Below are 24,776 nucleotides of genomic sequence, written 5' to 3' on the forward strand. Positions count from 1 at the left end.
AGCATAACCATGCTCATGGCTAAGCTGGTTTCCTCAGATCAAGTAATGCCAAATGAGGTGCACCAGATAGTCAGCTCTGAGAATGATACAAAGTCACATTCCATGTCTATGATGAAGTTTGAGTTGGGGGGAGGGGTTGCTGGCCCAATCCAACTGGAGTGTCCTCTGGGAAATTAGCTTGAAACGTCTGTCTGGGTAGAAGTGGAGATAAGAACTCCTGCAGAAATGCTGGATCTCCTTACATGGGTTTTGTGTCTCCTCTAGAGCACAAAAGGCCAGATGTATCATGCATTTTTTCAATTGCAAATAGCCCGATTGGGCCGTTTGCGATAGCAAAAATGCATTTTGGTTTGTTTGAATCCCAATTTGCGATTCAGTAACTTGTTACCGAATTGGAAATTGGAATTACGACTACATACCTGTTCGGTACCAGGAAGGGGCGTGTCAAGGGCATCCCTTCCTGATACCGAATCGCAGCGGTATGTATGAATGTTTTATGACCGAAATGCGGTCGCAGAACATTCGCATTTTACCACCTACTTCAAGTAGGAGGCAACCCATTTGCCCTTTGTGAATGCATGCAAAAACATTTTTTCAGAGCATGCAGTGGTCCCACGGACCACTCCCTAATCTTAAAAAATGAAAAGAAAACTTTAAATTTTTCTTTTTTAAACACATCCCGTTTTCCTTTTAAGGAAAACGGACTGCTTTAAAAAAAATTGCTTTATTTATTTGATTATAGCCGTTCACAATGGGTGGCAAGTTGCGACCTGTCTCATGAGTATTAATGAGGTAGGTCGATTTGCGAGCAATTGGGAATCGCTAAATGAAGCTCCTGGATTACCTAATTCTGATTCACAGAAAATCGCAATTAGGTAATTGCTATCCAAATAAATGATACATCTGCCCCAAAGACCTTGAGAGAATGTCAAGGAACCCTGGAGTGGGGGGAAATGGCCCAGGCCCTTAGTATAAAGATAAAGGGTAGGAAGTCTGGTCAGGCACCATTCCAAAGGATTCAGGCCCAGAAGGAGCCCCAACCTGAGGTGAAGTGCCTGGTGCCTGAAGAGGACAATGTTCCATTGGTAGACTTGCCAGAGGCAGCAGAGCATCAACGAGCAGGAGGTCCTGCCAGAGAATACTTGAGCCAAGGGCAGATGACGTGTCCTACTCTTGAAGGCCTGAGACAGCTGCCTGCCATTCTAGAACAAGGAGATGTCAGTGGAACCCATAAGGAATACTGGGATGCGGTAATCCTATATAGTGAGGTAGGGAAACCCAAGCCAGGGCAGTGAAGCAGTGATTGTGATTGCATTTAAGCTTTTGTAGTCCACACAGAACCTCATCTCAGGTTTGCCTCTCTTGAGGCTTGGCTTGGGCATTAGTACCACTGGGCAGGTCCATGCGCTACTAGAAGGCTCAATCATCCCTAACTCTAGGATCTTAGTGACCCCAATTATGATGCTAGTTTTGACCTGCTCTGACAACCTATCACTGCTTTTAGACAACTGGCAGCTGCGGCGGTTCTCCGTAGACAAGGCTGGCTTAAAGCTATTACTTTTCAACCGGAGGTGCAGAATAAGATATTGGACCTTCCGTTTGATGGGGAGGCTCTCTTTGGCAAACCCATAGATGAAGCTCTACAAGCGATTAAAACTGACATGGACACGGCCAGATCACTGGGTACCCTACAGTTTAGAAAGCTTCCTTTTCGTGGCTCCAGAGGGCGAGGAGTATCATCTTGTAGAGGGAATTTTCAACACCTTTGTTACTCCTCCTACGCAACTCAACAGTTTTATACACAATATTCACAAAGGCAATCACCCCGAGAGTCCTACGCAAGACCTCCTCCTAGGGGTAGAGCATGTCAAGGGAAAGAGATAGGTTGACGCCAATTACCAATTTCAGGCTCTGGCTACCTCCTCACAGATTCTAAAAATAGGGGAAAGAATATCCCACTTCCTTAAAAAATGGTAAGAAATAACATCGGAACAGTGGGTATTAAAAATAGTTCAATTCGGCCACACCATAGAATTCACCCACATCCCACCATCACTCCCTCCACATACCTACGTTCAAAAACATCTAAAAGAGCTCAGGTTGGAGGTCAAGACCATGCTAAGGAAGGGAGCAATAGAAAGAGTCCCTTCTTTGAAAAAACAGAGAGGATTCTACTTTTGTTTCTTTCTAATACGCAAGAACTGGAAAGAATGGCGTCCCATCCTCGACCACAGAGATCTCAACAAATACCTCAAGCGTCAAACCTTTCGCATTGTCATGTTGCAGGACATTCTCCTTCGTATGAACCATGGAGACTTTATGGCAATCCCCGATCTACAGGACGCATACTTTTATATCCCAATCTGGCCTGCCCACAGAACATTCCTTTGCTTTACAGTAGCCGGCAGCCATTTCCAGTTCAGGGTTTTTCCATTTGGCCTGAAATCAGCCCCCAGAATAGTCACAAAGGGGGTCATTATGAACCCCGGCGGTTCAGACCGCCATACCGGCGGCGGGAGCAAAGCCGACAACGGCATGGCGGTCTGAACCGCCATATAATGAACACAGTGAGGGCCGCTGACAGGCAGCCTGACGGTGGAGAGAATCATCTTCCGACAGGGCAGCGCTGCCCCTCGGATAATGATCCCTTCTGCCACCAGCCTTTCCCTGGTGGGTTCCCCCACCAGACAAAAACGTGCTGGCAGAAGGGGTGCTCTGGGGCCCCTGCACTGTGCATTCACTTGGCATGCGCAGTGCCCCATCGCACGGGTGCAGCTGCATCCACCGCACACCAACCTTGGCGGCAGCTCCATTTGGAGCCGCTGTCAATGTTATGGCCCTTTTCACCGCTGGGCCGGTGGGGAAACATTATGTGGGTGGCGGGGGGTAGTCACGCTGGTGGTCTTCTATTGACCGTCAGCGCGGATCTCGGCGGTTAAAAGTGCCGAGATCATAATGAGGGCCAAAGTGTCTGGCTCTGGTAGCAGCTTGTTTGAGAAAGCAAAAACACCAAATATTTCCATATTTAGATGATTGGCTCATAAAAACACAGTTAAGTCGGGCAGCTCACAATTCAACAAAAGCTTGCATGGAATTATTCGATGAGCTAGGGTCTGGAACAAATCAAAGATCTTGCCAGCAAGAGTTAACTAATAAACATGATCAGAGACAAGGCCTTTCCCACATTCGAAAGACAAACAGAGTTCAAAGAAGAAAGTTTCTTTCAGTACACAGTTACATGTCTCTATTGGGGATGATGTCATCTTGCAGTCAGCTAATTCCATTTTGCCACCTACGAATGTGCTCCCTACAGGACGAATTAGATCGTCAATGGATACAAAAGGAATGGGTCATTCCACGACATTGTCACAGGGACACCACGCATGATCGAAGTGGTCAAAACAATCAAACATTGCGATAGGCCTTCCTTTTCTGCTTCAACGACCCCATTGGTAATTACCACGGATGCCTTCTTAGAAGGATGGGGGGCATATCTACAAGACCTACAGGTCATCAGAAGGTGGAAAAGCTCTCTTCAAAAATGTCACATCAATTTCTTAGAGCTAAGAGCAGTTTTTCTGGCTCTACAGGCTGTCCTCCCCAGAATAAAACAGTCTGCTGTTCGCTTAAGAACGGACAATACAACAACAATGCATTACCTGAAGAAGCAGGGAGGGACAAGGTCTCTTCTCCTATCTCGAAAATCTCAAAATATTTGGAATTGGGCTATTTAAAATGGGGCGAATTTAAGAGCAGAACACCTACCAGAGGGACAGAATGAGACAGCAGACACCCTCAGCAGACTAACATCATCCTGACACGGATGGGAATTGAATCAAGAAGCTCTCGACCAAGTCTTCAAGAAATGGGGCAAACCCAACTTAGATCTCTTCGCAACCCAGCAGAACCCCAAATGCTGCTTCTTTGCAAGCTGGGATCACCATCCGGGGTCGTGGGGGGATGCCTTTTCGATGGCATGGTACGGAATATTTGCCTATGCTTTTCCACCCATTTCCCTGATTTCAAGAGTGCTCACGAAAATCAAGAGAGAACGTTGCAGACTAATCCTGATAGCCCCATATTGGCCTTGCCAGCATTGGCTCTCGGAACTGTTCCTGCTCTCGGAGAGAGACCGCATTCTGCTGAAGATCTCACCAAATCTGCTAACGATGAATGAGGGTCAAGTCCTGCACCCAGACCCCAAATCACTGAAATTATCAGCTTGGCTCCTGATCACAATGAGTTTGCTTGGCTCCTGAACACAATGAGTTTGCCCACTTAAATATTAACCCAGAATGTAGGAAAATACTCTCAAAGGCCAGGGCTCGAAGCACAAACAAAACTTATTCTCTAAAGTGGAAAAGGTTTTGTTCATGGTGTCAGAAAGAACAGATAAAGCCACTATTGTCACAATCAGAAGAGATATTGCCCTTTCTCCTGCATATGGCATGTTCAGGATTATCTCATGCATCCATTAGAGTGCACCTGGTGGACATATCTCGTTTCAGACGTTCCCCGACATCTCCTTCTTTATGGTCCTCCAGGTTAATAAAACAGTTTCCTCAAAGGACTCTTTAGAGTTTTTCCGTCTTCCTGGCAGTTCAACACGGTACTATCTTAGCTCATGAGACCTCCATTTGAACCCATTCACAAAGCGTAATTGAAACACTTATCATGGAAAGTTGCTCTTCTGCTCTTACGATTCAAGAGCCTCTCCTTCAATTTAAAGACGACAGGGTAATCCTTCGCACAAATCCGAAGTTTGTTCCCAAAGTACCATCGGACCTCCACATTAACAAGCCTTTGATCTTAAAGACTTTCTTCCCAAATCCGTCATCTCCAGCAGAAAGGGCTCTTCACTCACTGGACATCAAAAGATGTATTAAGTTTTACTTGGAGAAAACCAAACATTTTCTCAAGTCGAAACAATTATATGTCGTTTATAGCGCATCTCGAAAGGGCCAACCTCTTTCGAAACAAGGCATAGCAAGATGGATCGTAGCTGCTATAAAATGTTGTCACCAGGCAGACCTTTACAAACTGCAGTACGTGCCCATTCCACAAGATCTGTCTCAGCATCAATGGCATTATTCACAGGTGCACTTCTACAAGACATTTGCAGAGCGGCCACCTGGAAGAGCTCACACCTTTACAAGACATTACTGTCTGGATGTGATACCTCAAGGTGGCGTGACTGTAGGCCAGGCGGTCCTGCTGCATATTTTCCAGTAAAGGTGAGCCAACTTTACCTCCCCACCGCTCTTGTTTTCTGGTACTGCACATTGCATATTTTGATGGTTTGTTTGCTTCCATGTTTTAAAATGTATTTATAATTGTTTACGAAGATAAATAATTGTACTTATATGTGACAGCATCTTTACATGTTAGAATACTTAAGTGCTCTTATAAAATACCTATCTTTTGACAATTCTAATGATTTATTGTCAATGCAATGTACCGTAAATACATCTTTACAGTCTGATTCAAGCTTGTGCATATATGAAAGTACCAATACTGGAGTAAGAAACTAAGGCCCTCATTACAACCTTGGCGGGTGGCAAAGGCCGCCCTCCAAGGTTGTACCGCTGAGCGGCCACCTATGCGGCCGCAATCCCGCCAGCCGCATTAGGACATCCCCGCTGGGCCGGCGGGCGGTCGGCCGCAACATTGGAGCCGGCGGTGTTGCGCCCGTGCAACGGGTGCAGCTGCACTTGTCGCGCTTTTCACTGTCTGCAAAGCAGACAGTAAAAAGCAGGGTGGGGCTATACCTGCACTGCCCATGCCACGTGCATGGGCACTGCAGGGGGCCCCGCGACTCCCCTTCCCGCCAGCCTTTCCATGGCGGTCTCTACCGCCATGGACGGGCTGGCGGGAAGGGGAGTCGTAATCCCGGGAATTTGGAGTCTCCCCTTTCTTACGAGGCCTTCTGAAACTGTTTCCTGGCCCCCGATCGCAGCACAGCTGCGATCGGGGGCCAGGAAACACCACTAGACACCAGGGATTTCACTTTGGGGGGGCGGCCCCCCCGGAAAACGGGCCGCCACAGGGTATTTTTTTTTTTTTAAATAAAAATAAAAATAAAATGAAATGACGGGGTCGCCCGTGGGCAATATATTTTTTTAGATGTTGTAGGGTTTCCCTGGGGGCCATTTTGGCCAAATAGCCAAAAAAGGGCTCAGCACTGGGGGGGAAAGGCCCAGCAGCTAAGGGGTTAAGTCCACTCCCAAGATCCTCCACCTTTGTGAGCTACCACTATAGCTATATTCCAAAGTTGAGGAATATGTGGTTAGAAGTATATATCGGTAGAAAAGTTTCTTAACTTTGATATTCTTTCTGGTGGATACTCTTATCTAACCACATATTCCTTATTTGACATCCTAGGTTTCCATTCAAAAAATGGTAGCTGATTTCCATCTGAAAAAATTCCAACTTAGGAATTCAGGCCACTGTCTCAGACAGTTTGTTCTACCCTCCACATCTCAGTATGGAGAAGGAGAAAGATACAAGAAACTGAGGTCAGATCAATGGAATGATTTCACTGCAGAACAATACGGTGTCACCTTCTGGCAGTAGAGTTTTACTGAAAGAGTTCTTTGCATCAAGTCTGACACCTCTGGATATATTCAATATGTGAGTAGTCTGCAGTTAGAGCATTCACCGAAAAGAGCCTTAGCAAAGTAAGTAACTTGTTCATGTACATGCAAAGTCAGTTACAGAGACAGAGAAGCATTCTTTGACAAGCAAGATGTTTTTGCGTGTTTCTACACAGACATGCTGCACTAACATAAAGGTGCTGTTCTAGGCATCATTTAAACCAGACTAAAATAACAAGCTTCATCTGGCTTTACAGGCCTAAAGAAATGTACTCGCTATGGCGAGTGAGATTTTATCAGGTCAAGCTATTTTGAAGACCTACTGGTCCATTATGGGGAGAACACTTGAGCTGGAAAGGAACAAGTGTTCTGTTAATTAAAATGAATGAGCAATAAAGATGCATTTAAATCTTGTTTTATCTTGACCCATTTGCTGTCTGTTCAGGGACAGAGGTCAAATGTCAGTTTGTCTTTTTACTAAGTGCAGCTTATCTTATCCTTCAAAAATGGTGTTTATTTCTCTTACTACAGTTAGAGAATTTTGTAAAGTGAGCTATGTGACAGTCATTGAGAAACAAAAGGCTGTAGGATGTCAGTTTATATTTAAATAGCTCGTAAATAAATAGTACAAATATTTCAAAATATATCAGGGATTACAAATGCACTTTTTTGTAATGCAGAAGTGCGATGCAATAGGAGTAAAACAAATTAGAACACTTTTCTTTGTGATGTCTAATTGACAGTTACTGCCAGAAACTTGATTTCCGAACAGTATTGTTTGTACGCTATATAGTTTTATCAGTAGAACCGCATGTCACTTGGAAATTTTGTGACTATTTTAATTTAAAATATGCTGATTGTAAATTACAGTACGATACCACTTCATAGTTTAGTTTCATATTCATTAAAAGTGATAGTTTTGAACCATGATTAGAGAAACTTTCTCGCCTTGATGACAACTGTGTTAATGAAGTAATAGGCAAATCACAGGCCATATGTGTCCTACGTGCAACAAGAATTGGATTGTATATGGAACAACATTTTGTCTATTAAACAAGAGTTTTTGTACAGCAGACATGCTGCACTAACATAAAGGTGGCGTCATATGTAATGAAGAAAATGGTGGCTCAGTGAATTCAAATACTTGCCTAGGATTACACCATTTGAAACCAGTTTATGGGTCAAGGGCATTGTAATTAGGCTGAGTAGATTATTTAACTCACTAGACCTGCAGGTCTGGTAACATTTTTTATGATTTTTCAAGGCCTGCTTTAACCAAACCATAAGTTACACATTCCTTTTCAAGGTTTCCTGTGGAAATGTAATTATTTACTTAACAAAATCTAGAATAATTAGAAAATATTAATCTGAGCTTGTCAAAGGGCAGTTAAGATATACAAACAAAGCAGCCCATTAAGGAATCAAGTACGTCCTTAACCCCTCGGTGAAGCAGCTGTCATGTCGTGTTTAACTGGATCAAGCATCTTTTTGGTACCTGTACGACAATCTCAGTTCCTTTATTTACCCTCCACACAATTCCTTTCAGTTTGGTCTTGCTCTTTGTCATGAACAAGCAAGTGCTTTTCGAACCAAAGTAGTATATATAGGCACATCAGTAAGACTTCTGTGAAGGCCTGGACTTTCTCCAATATTGGGGACTATATTTACAGTTTAGTAACTTTATTTCACTTGTTTTAATAAACATTGCACTACTGGTCCTAGATTCCCCTTTGTCTTTTCATACTTTCCCCAATGCCTCCCTAGCCATGTTGTCAATTAATAAACATCTGTTGTGTAGATAAAGCAGAAAGTGATTTGTTGTAAGATGGGGCCAAGTGGGTGTCTGAGTGATAATGGATTGTGAGTTGTACCAGGTATATTGTTTGGCTGTGCACGTTTTATTGATGCAGAAGTATATGTTCCTCACCACTGCCACAAATGTAGTTGTATACGTCTAGCTGTAGAGAGGCTGTAGAGTACCGCAAGCATGATTGTGATGATTGAATCAGTACTTGTTCTTCCAGTCAAAGCTGCTTTAAATATGTTTCTCTTTATAATTGTTTAGGGAAACCATAAGCAAAATGAAGAACAAATTAACGATCATAAAAAACGAATTGAAAAGTTGGAGGAGTATATCAACACATGCATGTATGTAAATAGTTTTTATAACTACTCGTGTTTTCTGTTTTCTTACATTACATTGAGTTTCTGTGAAAGCCTGAAATTGATTGAATATTTCTTTAAATTTTCTGTATATGCTGATTCACATGCGTTCTAGTGATTATGAAGTCTTACCTAGTGGAAGATCAAAACTACTCAGTGTTAGCTCCCTCTATTCTTTTTTGCCTGCCCAGTGACATACATATAGAATCTAAACAAATGTAAGCGCCTTCATATTATTCTTATGGGAACACCCTGGATTGTCACTGCATGGAATTTAATTTGATCTCATCATAAGTAAGTATTCTCTGTTCATTGACATGGCCATTGTAAAAAACTAGGTATCCCAATTTGTCTTTTTTTAAAGCCCATTTTTATTTGCTGATAGGGAACATCTGGTCTCGACTTACATTCTTCTTTGTTTCTATCACTGTTTCATTACAAGGGCACTGACTTTGCTTTGCCCTTGTTCAGACAAATCTTTTCTTCCTCGTACCTGTATTAACGGTGCTTTTTTAAAATCCATGTGTCCCTTCTTTTCACCATGTGGGCCCTACAATACTAACACCTTCAGCTCTGACAGCTGATACTAGTCTTTTCAGGTTCCAAGCCCTTGAGCAGTATTTACGTTGCATTTAAGAGCACTCATGTATGCCAGTCTGAATATCGACTGTTTGTTGAATTTTCAAGCCTACACACCACTGAGGCATTTCAAGGTGGGGCAAGTCATATATTGTATAGTCACCTTCAGCAACCACTATTTTTTCCGAACCACAGGCATTTACCATTGTTCAAACAGCTGGAAGAAATGTGGGCCAGATGTAGGAACTTTGCTAATTGCGACTTGCAATTTGCAATGCAGAACGGTGTCTCAGACACCGTCTGCGAGTCGCTATGGGGTCGCAAAGACCCACCTCATTAATATTAATGAGGTGGGTTGCAAATTGCGGCCCCATAGCGACTATGGGCACTCACGGGTATGGAGGCCTGCTGTAGTCAGCAGACCTCCATGTCCGTGACTGCTTTTAAATAAAGCAGTTTTTTTTTTCCAAGTGTAGCCCGTTTTCCTTAAAGGAAAACGAGCTGCACTTAGAAAAAAAAACGAAACCTTTTGTTTCGGATTTTTTCAGGGCAGGTAGTGGTCCATTGAACCCCTACCTGCTCTGAAAAAATTATTTGGGGTCCAGTCACAAAGGGGAAGGGGTCCCATGGGGACCCCTTCCCGTTTGCGAGTGGGTTACCATCCACTTCAAGTGGATGGTAACTGCGACTCGCAAATAGGAAGGGAACACCCCTTCCTATTTGCGACTCTGAAATGCATTTTGCGAGTCGGTTCCGACTCGCAAAATGCATTTCTGCATAGCAAACTCAGGTTTGCGACTCACAAACGGCAATTTTCGCCGTTTGCGACTCGCAAACTGTTTGCTACATCTGGCCCTATGTCCTATACATTTAACTGGTTTGGTAAAATCCATATATATTACCTACTGGGAAGAGCCAGTAGGTAGTTATAGTTAAGACCAACTTTTCCCATAGACAAAGTGCTTTTTATTTTGCTCATAACTTTGGCACCGATTTGGCGAATATGTATGACATTTTCAAATCTAGTTTGCCACTTACTTTAGTTGGCTGCTTGAAAAGTTTCGGAGTGATTTGTCAAGTAGTAGCTGAGAAAGGGAGGGGTTTGACGGTGTCCCAGAATGCTTTTCCCCAAGCAATGTCTTTGGGGATTTTGCATTTTTTAACACAGCTACAGCCCGAACTGTTGAACGGATTTATATCAAATTAGGCAGAAAGCTAGCTTTCACCAAATTAGGCAGAAGGCTAGATCATGGTCCAGAAAGATCTATTTTTGTTAATTGGTGTAAATCTGTTCAGTAGTTTCAGAGTTATTAAAGGCAAAAATATATAGATATCTGGGGACTCTGATCCATCCACAGGGGATCCACGGATCCGGGGAAAAGCAAGGCCCTGATTGGCTGACCGCAAGCTGATAGAAAAGTTGCAGCCACCATTTTGTTTGTTGATCTACTGAGGGTGGGAAAACAAAAATTGAAAAATTAGATAAGGGGTTAGGACATAAGTATCCTGACCCCATAGGACAGATCGAGGGGTCATGGGCAACAATTGCCTTACTTTTTTTTTTTTTTTGGGTCGAACCATAGATCACGGATTCACAGTGGCACTCAGCGTGGCCCGCAGTGTAACTTCGAGGGATTTCCCACAATGAAAAAAAAATACACCAATTCATACACCAAAGCCCTGCCGCGCATGGCCAAAGGCCCTGTGTAGTGTGGTGTTGGCTGCATGTGGGGGTTGGCTGCAGAGCCTGGCCTCAGGCAGTGATTTGATTAATGTTTGGTAATTATATATTACTTTACATTAAAAAACATTGAAATTCACTGAAAAACCAAAGGGTACAGGGATGTTATAGTTAGGTTTATGTTTTACCCAGACAAAACCATAGAAAGTTAGCAGGTATAGTTATACTTATCTGAAGAAACTGTAATTTGTGTTGTAAAGTAACTTCAGGCCACAAGTTATAGTTTATTAAGATAAATATAACTATACTGCTGAATTTCTATGGTTTTGTGTGGGTAACATAAATCATTACTTTTGAATTCTTAATACTGATAATATGAGATTGGAAGAAAATTCCATCAGTGTAGTATATTGAAACTAAGGAGCAAGCAGAAAGACATCATCACACACTCAAGTATCTGATGTAATTTAGTGATACTACACATACTACACAGATAAACTATAAGGCATTCTTTCAGACTGCTGATTTTGGGCCTTATAGCACTAAGTATTCTTCTACCAGTTTAGCTCGTTATACTCCGTTACTGTAGGAGGTTGGCCTGGTTTGTAATGGGTACCTATGGTACTTACACCTTATACCAGGTCCAGTTATCCCTTATTAGTGAAATGTAGGCAGTGTTTAGCAGCCAGGCTCTCTAAAGGTAGCCACAGCTTATTTAGGAAACATGCAAAGCTTATGCAATACCACTGTAGTCAAACAGTACTCAGACATGAAAGAAAATACTCAGTGTTACAAAATTAAAGGTACTTTATTTTGGTGACACAAATGCCAAAACTACCATAGAGATAATACTCCCTTAGGAGGTAAGTAATACACAAATGATATACACTAGTATGCAGAAATAGGCATAAAAACTGTTAGAAAACAGTGCAATTAGTGAAAATCACAATAGCTAGAAATGGGCCTGGGGGGAACACAAACCATATACTAAGAAAGTGGAATGCAAATGTCAGTTTCCCACTTAGGCAAGTGTAGTGTGTAGAGGGGTGCTGGGAGTATTAGAAAACACCAACGGTAAGTAATAAAACACAGTAACTTTCCTAGAACACAGAGAAACATGAGAAAGAAGATATTGCAAGAACCAGAAGAGACTGCAAGACACCAACAGTAGATTCCTGGACCTGAAGACCTGTGGGAGAAGGGGACCAAGTCCAAGAAGCACAGAAGAGCCCAGGGAGAACAGGAGCCCCTGCTAACCCGGATGAAGGTGCAAAAGAAGAACCACTGGTGAAGAAGAACAGTCAGTACTGCACCCAAGAAGATGGATTCGGGTTCCTGGTTGGTGCAGATGATGTCCAACGACGGATGGAAGATTGCAGTCTGGTTTGCGTCGCTGGAGTCCGCCAACAAGCCTTGGCACACACAAAGCTCGCGGTTAACGGAAAATGGCACTGCCCGTGACCAGGAAGGACCAGGTGGCTCTACCCAGGAGGAGGAGCCAAAGGAGGCTCTCAGCAACTCAGAGAGCCCACAGAAGACCAGGCAGCGCACCCAGGAGTTCCACAGCACATGGACAAAGGAGGTGTGAAAGGAGGCCCACACAGTGCTACCACAAAGGTTTCCACGCCGCCAGAGAACCACGCAGGAAGATGTGCGTCACAGGATAGAGTGCTGGGGGCCAGAGCTGCATGGTGCACAAAGAACTTTGTGGAAGGATGCCAACAACCCTTGGCAACTTCAAAACACAGTGCATGGGGGTACTGTCTTGTGTGGGAAGGCAAGCTCTTACCTTCACCAAAGTTGGACAGTAGGACATCGGGACCACGCCAGTCCACCACCCGTGATGCAGGATCCACGCAGCTCATCAGGAGAGGGGATCCACGCAGCTGGTCGTTGATGTAGTGAGGTGCCTGCTGAAGCAGAGGAGTGGCTCCTCTGGTGCAGGCTGAAGACAGGCTGTCCTCTGAGGATGCATGACCAGGAACCAGTTGCAGTCGCTGGCCCGAGCTGAAGATACCATGTTGCAGAAGTCATCTTTGCTTCTTTGTTGCAGTTTGTGTAGTTGGAGGGTCCGGATGCAGTGTCTTCGGTGAGAAGGTGAAGTAGAGGATGCAGAGGATTCCTGCTGGAGTATTGCAATCCGAATCTGCCGGACCACCCAGAGAAGAGACCTGAAATGTCCCTGAAAGGGGGATTGTTCAGCTAAACTGGTAAGCACCTGTCAGGGGAGGGCTCTGACATCATTTGCTGGCACTGGCCACTCAGATGCTCCCAGAGTTCACTGCCAACTTGGAATCCAAGATGGCAAAACCCAGGGACCCTCTGGAGGAGCTCTGAGCACCACACCTGGGGTGGTAATGGACAGGGGAGTGGTCACTCCCCTTTCCTTTGTCCATTTCCACGCCAGAGCTGGGATTTGGGTCCCTGAACCGGTGTAGACTGGATTATGCAAGGAGAGCACCAAATGTGCCCTTCAAAGCATTTCCAGTGGCTTGGGGAGGTTACCCCTCCCAAACCTGTGACACCTGTTTCCAAAGGGAGAGGGTGTAACACCCCTCTGCTAAGGGAAATCCTTTGTTCTGCCTTCCTGGGCTTGCCTTCCTTGGGCAAGCAACTGGAGGGCAGAAACCTGTCTGAGAGGGGGCAGCACCTTGGGCTGCCTGGAAAACCTCAGAAGGCTGGAATGACAATACGGGTGGGCCTTTAAGGAGTTCCCATTGTGCATGGAATCATACAACCAACAATACTTGCAAAAGCCTTGGGGTATGATTCCAACATGTTTGATACCAAACCTGCCTATGTTTGGAGTTACCATTATGTAGCTGGACATAGGTAGTGCCCTGTGCCCAGAACACACGTAAAATGGCGTCCCGCACTCACAGAGTCTTGGAAAATGGTCCTGGAGATCGAAGGGGCACCTCTGCTAGTGCAGGGGTGCCCTCACACACAGGTACTCTGCACCCTGTCCTCAGGGCTGGAAGGCCTGCTATAGGGGTGACTTATAAGTAACCTGGTGCAGTGTAAATGGCAGTGCATGCACCTTTTCATTCAGGCTGCGATGGCAGGCCTGTAAAAGCCTTTGCATGGGCTCCGTATGAGTGACAAAAGAAATGCTGCAGCCCATAGAAATCCCTTGGAACCCCAATGCCCTGGGTACCTAATTACCATATACTAGGGACTTATAAGGGGGCACCAGTATGCCAATTGTGGGTGAAATACTGGGTTACCAGTATGCAAAAACAAAAAAAGAGAGAGCATAATCACTGGGGTCCTGGTTAGCAGGATCCCAGTGAACACAGTCAAGCACAATGACACCAGGCAGAAAATGGGGGTAACCAAAAAGAGAGTACTTTCTGACAGTTACTGACATTCCTCCCAGTGTTTGTTTCAGAAGCAGAGCAAAATGTCTCAGAAATCTCAAGAACTATTGTGAAAACTCATGAAAAACATCTTCAAAATCTACAAGAAACTTCATCGAAGTACATAAAACAAGCCGACTGAAGGAGTTTCCAGGCAGCGAAGAGTGTCTCTCCTCTCTAAACCATAATTCATTTCTTGCTCAGACCTACAGACTCTGGACCTTTCACTGTTTTTTTCAAGTCATAAATTCAGTTACTGTCTGAGATTTACACGTGACATTATTGAACACCTTCAAAATATATGTTGGCTTTTTACTGTTTTGTGTCTCGCCTTTCACTGATCACGTTGAAGGGATTCCAGCATATGTGGAAAGTTATATCCACACTTCTTTCATCACCATCTTCTGTACATTGTTACTTACAAAGGGTTTGACCTGTCTGACCATTTTCTGCAACCTGCTGCTCGAGTTGATACTCCTGTATTGGTGCCCTGGATTGTTTCACCACCATATATTCAGATTTGGTCTCTTGGAGATGATGTGTAGATAGTATACTGTCACAGCTGCCCACACTGTTCATCCCACATTTTTCACCTTACGTCTTCAGTGTCCCTTTCACATTTCGCCTTACCGTATGCTTCTCTGTCCTGTGCCCTATGCATTCCATTCAACCTTAAATCCAGATTACACCACTTGTGCATCTCACACATTTCTGCTCTTGCCCTTTGTCCACTGCATGCTATTTTTTTTAGCATCATGCTCAGTGTTCTACATCGGTGGTTCCCAACCTGTGGTCCGGGGACTCCTGGGGGTCCGCGAAGCCTTCTCAGGGGGTCCGCGATTGCTTAGAAAATAAAAAAATATTAACAAATATTGACAAATTAGGTCCCCAGCTTCCAGTAATGACTCCGGCGGGGGTCCCCAGATTCCAGTGATGATTCAGTGTTGTCCCTGGGTTCCATTAATGTTAAAGTGGGGGTCTACATCACAAAATATCATCACACTACCTGACCTCTGGTTCACAGAGGTTCTGTTTCTTGTGACTCCATTCTTCTCTCCCAGCATGGAGATCTGTATAGGTCCCACATTAGAGGGAATAGGTACAGAGGCAGCAGGACTGGAGGTGCTGCTTACCAACAACTATAGTTTGAGTACGAGGATGCACTACCCTGAGCTGGTGGTCCAGGCCTGGATTTAAGCTGTGTACATATTGCTAACATGCTGTACGGTGGAGTGCCAACGGTATTTCTCAGTAGGCCACAAACTCTCATGTGAGCCTGTGGCCATCTTAGATCTTCAGGTGTTACTTCCCTTGTGGTGCTCAGTGTAATTGCAAGACAAATATGCTACCATGTTGCTTCAGTTGGATGCCGTTATTGGAATATTTGTTTTCATCTTTCAAGACCTCTAGTGTAGGAAACTGGCCCTTTGTTTGCAGTAGCCACCCCCCCCAAACCCCCACACACACACGTTTTGCCAGATATCTGATGCTAACTTGACTGTGCTGGGATCCTGCTAACAAGGCCCCAGCACCTGTGTTCATTCCCTAAACTGTACCATTGTTTCCACAATTGGCACACTCCTGGCGCACAGCTAAGTCCCTTGTCAAAGGTACCAGTGGTAGCAAGGGCTCTGTGACCAGGGAGGGTCCTCGAGGGCTGCAGCATGTACTATGCCACCCTAAGGGACCCCTCACCAAACACATGCACACTGCCATTGCAGGTTGTGTGTGTTGGTGGGAAGAAAAAAGTAAAGTCGACATGGCATCCCTGTCAGGGTGCCATACCCACAAACTACTGTCTGTAGCATAGGTAAGTCACCCCTCTAGCAGGCCTTATGGCCCTTTGGCAGGGTGCACTATACCATAGGTGAGGGCATAGCTGCATGAGCAATGTGCCCCTACAGTGTCTAAGACCATATTTAGTACCTGGGCTGGGAGTTTGTCATTACAAACTCCACAGCTCCATGGTGGCTTCACTGTAGATTGGGAAGTTTGGTATAAAACTTATCAGCATAATAAACCCACACTGATGCCAGTGTTGCATGCATTGAAAGTTGCACCCAGAGGGCATCTGAGAGATGCCCCCTGTATTTTATCCAAACTTCTATTGCAAGATTGAACAGTCTGTGCCAGCCTTCCGCTTCCAGATGAGTTTCTGACCATATGGGGTGAGAGCCTTTGTGTTCTCTGTGGCCAGAAACAAAGCCTGCACTGGGTGGAGGTGCTTCACACCTCCCCCTGCAGGAACTGTAACACCTGGTGGTGATCCTCAAAGGCTCTGGCCTCTTGTTACAGTGCATTTGGGCACTCCAGCTAGTGGGGATGCCCACCCCTCCCAGACAAAGCCCCACTTTTGGCGGCAAGTCGGTGGGAAAATGAGGAAAAACAAGGAGGAGGGACCACTTCAGCTAGGACCACCCCTAAGATGTCTAGGGTTGAAGTGGCCCTCTCCTTGCAAAATCCTCCATCTTGGTTTGGAGGACAGGAAACAAATGGGTTAGGTCTGTGTTCCCTCCCCAAAGGGAGTGGACACCTGAAGGGTGAAGTCACTCTTAGGGACAGTAGCCATTGGCTACTGACTCTGTAAAGCGCCTAAATCCAGGATTTAAGGGCCTCCCTGAACCCAGCTCACCAGAATCTTGGCAACCTCAAGAAGACGACAAGAAGAAAGAATGCTAAGCTGACCCCCAGCAGAGAAGACAGAAGACACCTACTGACTTGGCCCCAGCCCTACTGGTCTGTCTCCAGCTTCTGAAGCCCTCCTACAAAAAGGTGACACATCCTGCAGGACCAGCAACCTCTTAAAAGCCTCAAGAGGACTGCCTGTACCGCAGAAGACCAAGATCTCCTGTTGACAGGTGCCCTGTCCAGAAAGAAACTCCAGCAAAGGACTCCAGAACTGCTCCGGATCTGCGAGTCCTACCTACTCTGCACCCGACACCCTCAGTCCTTGTCCAGGTGGCCCACTGAGCCAGACAAGGTCCCCAGGTGATTCTGACCTTGTGTCCACCCTGGGTTGACCCCTCCTGGCCAACACGATGACGCCTGCAGACTAAATCCAGAGGATCTCCCTAACAGCGAGAGAACCAGACGAAAATTCCCGACGTCTAAAGGTACCTCTGCACCCGCAGCCCCCTGGCCTTGGGGAATCAGACCACCAGTCCAGCAACGTTCAGCATGCAGCCCTTCTCCTTTTCCAGCCTGTGGTTTTCCGGGACCGACCCCCTGGACCTAGCTTGCAGGATCTTTGTGATCCCCGTGTCCCCTGTATTGAAAAGCATTGGGAGTACGAAGCTGTGTCTGCACCCGGCTGCCCCTGCGCTGCTGAGGGTGTGTGTTTGGTACAGAGCTGTGCCCCCTACCCCACCCCAGTGCTCACCTAAATCCCCCAAGTCTGCCCTCTGAATACGCGCGTACTTACCTGCTGGCATATCGAATTCTGAGCGCCCCTAGTCTCCATAGGACTCCATTTTAAATCTTGCTTCATCTTTGACCTCTGCACCCGGCTGGCCCTGTGTTGCTGGTTGTAGGTGTTTGGGGTTAACTTGAACCCCATCCTGTGGACATCCTAACCCCCGGAGACTGGAACTGTAAGTCATGTACTTACCTTGAAACTGTGCTAACCTTTCTTCCCTCAAGAACTGTTTTTGAAAATTGCACTTTCAACTTTTAGAACTGATATTTGCTATTTTCTTGCAAACTATTTAACTTGCCAAATTGAAGCAAAGTGGTGTTAATACATATATATGATACTTGCTTCCAAATGTACTTACCTGCAAACTTAAACTTGTGGTTCTAGAAATAAAGTAACAGAGTATAGTTTTGCTTCATAAAAACAATTGGCCTGGAGTTAGTCATTAAGTGTGTGCTTCCTTTATTGTCTGTGTGTACAACAGATGCTTTGCACTAACCTCTGATAAGCCTAACTGCTCAACCACACTACTACAAAAGAGAGCATTATTATTATCTACTTTAGCCTCTGGAGAACCCCTGGACTCTGTGCATGCTATGGCCCTCATTATGACTTTGGCGGTCTCAAAGTGAGACTGCCAAAGCCATGGGCGCCAGCAGACCGCCAGTGCTGGCGGTCTCCCGCCCACCATATTATGGATACTGCCGCATTTCCGCCACACTTTGGTCAGATATCCGGCACTAGCCATGCTGGCTGTCGGAGGCGCCTGGGTGGTGCTACCACCTGCACCCCCATCCCCTCCCCCCCCCTGCCAGAATGACGCCACCAGCATTACTAAGACCATTAATACGGCCTGGTGGTGTCCTGCTGGCAGGGCGCTGCCAGCCGTAGCAGCGCCGCTTCCCATTCCCTGCCAGACGACCTCCTCCCTGGAAAAGGTAAGTCGGCGTCCAACAGGGGAGAGGGGTGGAAGGGTGCGGGGTGTTGTGTGTGAGTGTTGTGGTGTATGCGTGGTTGTATGCATGTGAGTGAATGCGTCTATGAATGTTACAGTGAGTGTGTGTCTGCATGTCAGTGTGTATGCATGTGAGCATGTTAGTGTGGATGCGTGCCTGAATGAGTGTGAGTATGTGTGAGTGTGAGAAAGTAGCCTCTTTCTAGCATGGTTACCCCATTTTTGGCATGTTTGTCAGTGTGTTTGACTGTGCCACTGGGATTCTGCTAACCAGGACCCCAGTGCTTATGGTTTTTGGCTTGTTTGTCAGTGTGTTTAACTGTGTCACTAGGTTCCTGCTAACCAGGACCCCAGTGCTTATGCTCTCTCCCCTTTTACATTGATTTTTGGATACTGTTAACACAGCACTCATAATTGGTATACTGGTGCCCCCTTATAAGTCCCTAGTATATGGTACCTAGGTACCCAGGGCATTGGCATTCCAGGGCATCCCTATGGGCTGCAGCATTACTTTTGCCACCCATAGGGAGCCCATGCAAAGGCTTCTGCAGGACTGCTTTTGCAGCCTGTGTGAAATGGTGCATGCACCCTTTCACAGCTATTTTCACTGCACCAGGTCACTTATAAGTCACCTGAATGTCAGGCCTTCCAACCCTGAATTCTGCGTGCAAACTACCTGTGTAAGAGGGCACCCCCTGCAACAGCAGAGGTGCCCCCACGTCGTCCAGGACCATTTCCCCGGGCTTCGGGAGTGCAGAGACGCCATTTTATGCGTGCACTGGATGCCATTTTACGCGTGCACTGGATGCCATTTTACGCGTGCACTCGTCATGGGTCAATACCTATGTCCAGCTGCACAATGGTAACTCCAAATATGGCCTTGTAAGGTGTCTAACACCTGGCAATTGTACCCCAATATTGATTCTAGTATTGGTTTTGCAATGCCATGCACTCTGGGAGCTCCACAGTGGCCCCCAAGTACTGCCATACCAGCCTTCTTACGTTTTCCAGGCAGCCCCAGCTGCTGCCACCTCACAGGCAGGTTTCTGCCCTCCTGTTGCTCAAGGAGCTCAAGCCCAGCAAGGCAGAACAAAGCATTTCCTTTGGGAGAAGGTTGTTACCCCCTCTTCCTTTGGAAATAGGTGTTACAGGTAAGGGAGGGGTAGCCTCCCTGAGCCTCTGGAAATGCTTTGAAGGGCACATATGTTGCCCTCCTTGCATAATCCAGTCTACACCGGCTCAGGGACCCCTAGTCCCTGCTGTGGTGTGAAACTGGACAAAGGAAAGGAGAGTGACCACTCCCCTGTCCAGCACCACCCCAGGGGTGGTGCCCAGAGCTCCTCTAGAGTGTCCCTGGGCTTTGCCATCTTGGATTCCAAGGTGGTGGGTCACTCAGGGAGCATCTGAGTGGCTAGTGCCAGCAGGTGACGTCAGAGCCCTCCACTGATAGGTGCTTACCTGTATAGCTAGCCAAACCCCCTTTCAGGGCTATTTAGATTCTCTCTCCAGGGTGTTTCCTCAGATTCGGATTGCAAGACTCCAGCAGGCATACTCTGCATCCTTTACTTCATCTTCTACTGACAAAACTGCACCTGGGCCCTACAGGAACTCTACAAACTGCAACAAAGAAGCAAAGACGACTTCTGCAACATTGTATCTTCAGCTCCTGCCAGCAACTGCAACTGTTTCCAGGTCGTGCATCCCCCAAGGACTGCCTGTCTTCAGCCTGCACCAGAAGAAGCGAAGGAATCTCTCTTGAAGTGAAGGAGTCACTTCCCTGCTTCAGCAGGCACCCCTCTCCAGCGACGACTGGTGGCATGGGTCCCCTCTCCTGACGACGAGCGTGGATCCAGCAACACGGGTGGTGGACTGAAGTGACCCTGACTGTCACAAGGTCCAACTGTCCAACTTTGGTGGAGGCAAGAGTTTGCTTCCCCACGCAAGACAGTATCCCCGTGCACCACGTTTTGCTGTTGCCAAGGCTTTTGTGCGACCTTCCACAAAGTTCTTCGTGCACAGCACATCTCAGGCCCCCAGCACTCCTTCCTGTGATGCACAGCTTCCTGAGTGGTTCTCCAGCGGCGTGGGATGCCTTTGTGTTGTGCTGCATGGGCCTCCATTTGCACCTTCTTTGTCCCTATGCTGTGGGACTCCTGTGTGCGCTGCCTGGTCTTTTGAGGGCTCTCTGAGTTGCTGAGAGCCCCCCTCTGTCTCCCTCTCTATGGTAGAGGCCACCAGGTCCCTCCTGGTCTCGGGCAGCAGCATTTTCCACTAACCGTGTGCTTTGCGTGTGGCAAGGTTTGTTGGCGGAATCCAGCGACGCAAACCAGAATGCAATTTTCCATCCGGTGTGGGACATCATCTGCACCAACCAGGAACCCGCATCCGTCTTCTTGGGTGCAGTACTGTCTGTTCTCCCTCACCGGTGGTTCTCCTTTTACATCTTCATCTGGTTTAGTAGGGGCTCCTGTCCTCCCTGGACTCTTCAGTGCTTCTTGGACTTGGTCCCCTTCTTCCACAGGTCTTCAGGTCCAGGAATCCATTGTTGGTGTTGGGCAGTCTCTTCTGGTTCTTGCATTATCTTTTATCACGTGTTCTTGTGTGTTCTAGGAAAATTACTGTGATTTACTCCAGCTTTCCTGGGCTCTGGGATGTGTTCTGTTACTTACCTTTGATGTTTTCTTACACTCCCAGCTCCCTTCTACACACTACACTTGCCTAGGTGGGAAACCGACTTTCGCATTCCACTATTTTAGTATATGGTTTGTGTTCCCCCAGGCCCTTTGCAACCTATGGAGGTTTTCACTATTTGCACTTTCTAACTGTTTTTACAGCTATTTCTGCATTCTAGTGCAGTGTTTCCCAAACTGTGGTCCGCGGACCCCCAGGGGTCCGTGACACATTCCCAGGGGCCCACGGGCCTGGGATTACAGAAAGATACTTCTCCAGCCAGGGCCTGGCAGAAACATGTGCATGTTTTTATTTGTGCAGCAGTTGTAATGACATGTGAACTCTACACCTTGTAGTCACTCGAAAAGTGCTCCAAAACCCTACACTGGTATGGGAGGTGCTATGAATCAAACAAATGACATGTGACAAATAGGCTATGGAAACTTGAGAGATCCTTATGGTTTTCCTTCCTTTCCCCACCACATATTTATGTGAAAAAGCTTTCTCAGATCGTATAAACCTAAAAAAAAAAAAAAAAAAAAAAAAAAAATTCACTTGGGAACTGTAGAATCTGACCTGAGGAGTCAGCTTTCCTAAATAAAACCAAATAATGAAAAGTTAGTCACCAAGATGCAGCAGCAAACTTCTCATTAAGTTGTTTTGATTTCTGCATACGTTTTCGATATAGAAGGATTATATCATTAGTAATTTGAGTATTTGTTTGGTTTGTACTTGTTTGTGTATTTTTGTGAATGACTGTTTTAATGTTTGAAATTTAAATTATACAAATTGTTTGGGGGTCCCCGGCTTCCAGTAGTGATTCAGTGGGGGTCCTCAGGAGTCAAAAGATTGGGAACCACTGTTCTAGTGTATATACTGTCAATATTACTTACCTCCTAAGGGAGTATAGTCTCTAAGGTATTTTTGGCATTTGTGTCACCAAAATAAAGTACCTTTATTTTTGTAACACTGAGTATTTTCTTTCATGTGTGTAAGTACTGTGTGACTACAGTGGTATTGCATGAGCTTTGCCTGCCTCCTAGATAACCCTTGGCTGCTCAGCTGCAGCTACCTCTAGACAGCCTGACTTCTAGACACTGACTACATTTCACGAATAAGGGATAACTGGACCTGGTATTAGGTGTAAGTACCTTAGGTACCCACTACAAACCAGGCCAGCCTCCTACAGCTGTGCTTTGCAGGGAAGAATGCTGGATATTTCTTCTTACTTCTTGTGTAGGCTGAAGACTCATCTACCCCAGATGATGCACAGCCATGGAAATGTTGCAGTCACCTAAAGTAGCCAAAGACAAAATGTTGCAAAATTGAGTTGTTGCTGGAGTTGCAGAATATCAATACCTAGAGGGTCCAGTTGCAGTCCCATTCGCCAGAAGATGAAGTAAACGATGCAGAGAAGTCCTGTTAGAATCTTGCATGTCGACTCTGAAGACCCACTCTGTGGGGAAACCCTAAAAAGCCCAGGAAGGGAGATTGGTCACCTCACATGGTGACCACCCATCAGGAGGGGGCTGGGACATCACTTGCCTGACCTGGCCACTCAGATTCTCCCATTGGCCTCTTCCCCTCTAGGATTCAAGATGGCAGAATCAAGTGGCCACATGGAGGAGCTCTGGCACCAACCCTGGACAGGAGAGTGGTTATTCCCCTTTCCATTGTCCATTTTCGTGCCAAAGCACTGTTGCAAACCAGTTTATGCAAGGAGGAAACCAAATGTGCCCTTCAAAGCATACCAGTGTCTTGGGAAGGCTACCCCTCCCAAGCCATGTAACACCTATTTCCAAAGGGAGAGGGTGTTGCCTCTATCTTCCAAAGGAAACCCTTTGTTCTGCCTTCCTCTGCTTGAGCTGGTCAAGCAGCAGGATGGCTGAAACCTGTCTGTGGGGTGGCAGCAGCATGGGCTGCACTGAAACCCACAGAAGACTGGTAGAAGCAATGCTGGAGGTCCTCTAAGGAGCTCCAGAGTGCTTTGAATCATACAACCAATACTGACAACAGTATTCAGGTATAATTCCAACATGTTTGATACCAAACATGACTATGTTTGGAGTTACCGTTATTCAGCTGGACACAGGTCCAGTAGACGGGTAAAATGGCTTCCCCGCACTTAGGAAGTCCAGGAAAATGGAGCTGGAGTTTGAAGGGGCACCTCTGCTTATGTAGGGGTGCCCTCACACACAGATATCTGCACCCTGCCCTCTGGGCTAGGAGGGCCTACCATAGGGGTGACTTACAGTGACCCGGTACAGTGACCTGTAGTGAAAGGGTGCATGCACCTTTTCACGCAGGCTGCAATGACAGGCCTGCAGACACATTTTGTATGGGCTCCCATGGGTGGCCCAATACATGCTGCAGCCCATGGTGAACCCCTGGTGCCCCAATGCCCTGGGTACCTAGGTCCCATATAGTAGGGACATATATGGGGCACCAGTGTGCCAATTGTGGGCTGCGCTAAGTACTCAATTACCAAATTTAGAGAGAGAGAGTAGTCACTGGGGTCCTGGTTTGAAGGATCCCAGTGAAAACAGTCAAAACACACTGGTAGCTGGAAAAAAGTGGGAGTAACCATGCCAAAACGAGGGTACTTTCCTACACCATTCTTGCACAATCTATTTTCTAAGTCATCTTGTTAGTCCTTGGAAAGACCAGTTACTTACCTCTGCTATCCTGGTCGCTGGGGGTCACTGAGGTGCAAACACTGTGTCAGGCACCCAATGCTTTTCTATGAGGGAACCCCAGGGGTCAAAATGATGCTGCAGACATTGTCCAGGGAGCCGACTGAAGAAAACCAACTGCTGGACAGGTAAGTGGAGAGCCCAATGGATGTTGCTGGGCTGTCGTTTGGGTTCCCCATGGTCAGGGGGCTGCAGAGGCAGGGGTTCGTTTAGGCGTCTGGAAGTCACGGTCGGGTGGTCCTCTGCATTTAGGCTGCAGGCGTTGTTGTGTTGGTGAGGAGGGGTCAACCCAGCATACACTATAGGTCCAAATCGCCTGGGGAACTTCTCTGGAACGTTGGTCCACCTGGACATGAGCCGTGGGGGTTGAGTGCAGAGTGGGCAGGACTTGCTGATCAGGGGTGGTTCTGGAGTCCTTGTTGGAGGTTTCTTTGTGGACAGGGCTGCTGTCCGTGGGAGATCTTGGTCCTTGGGTAGACAAGCAGTCCTTTGGGGGTTTGTAGAAGTCTCTGATCCTGCAGAATGAGTCCAGGGGCCAAATTAGTTGTCGTCTAGCCTGGATTCTTCTTTGCTGGTGCAGCTCTTCAGTCCTTCTTCTTGTCAGGTTGCCAGGAATCCGAAGAGAAAGGTTCATGGGGGCCCCTAAATACTAGATTTAGGGGTGTTTACAG

At 46.4% G+C, this 24,776-nt stretch overlaps 1 protein-coding gene across 1 annotated transcript in view; it reads left to right on the forward strand.

Annotated features, from left to right (window-relative positions):
• SMC1B (structural maintenance of chromosomes 1B) overlaps window positions 1–24,776 on the forward strand; it is a 2,375,007-nt gene that overhangs the window by 601,127 nt on the left and 1,749,104 nt on the right. Inside the window, exon 8 of the mRNA XM_069228259.1 lies at window positions 8,659–8,741. Within this exon, the coding sequence (XP_069084360.1) occupies window positions 8,659–8,741 (83 nt within the window). The remainder of the gene's footprint in view (window positions 1–8,658; window positions 8,742–24,776) is intronic.

This window comes from Pleurodeles waltl, chromosome 4_1 (assembly GCF_031143425.1).
Source record: "Pleurodeles waltl isolate 20211129_DDA chromosome 4_1, aPleWal1.hap1.20221129, whole genome shotgun sequence".
In the NCBI taxonomy this organism is placed as follows: domain Eukaryota; kingdom Metazoa; phylum Chordata; class Amphibia; order Caudata; family Salamandridae; genus Pleurodeles; species Pleurodeles waltl.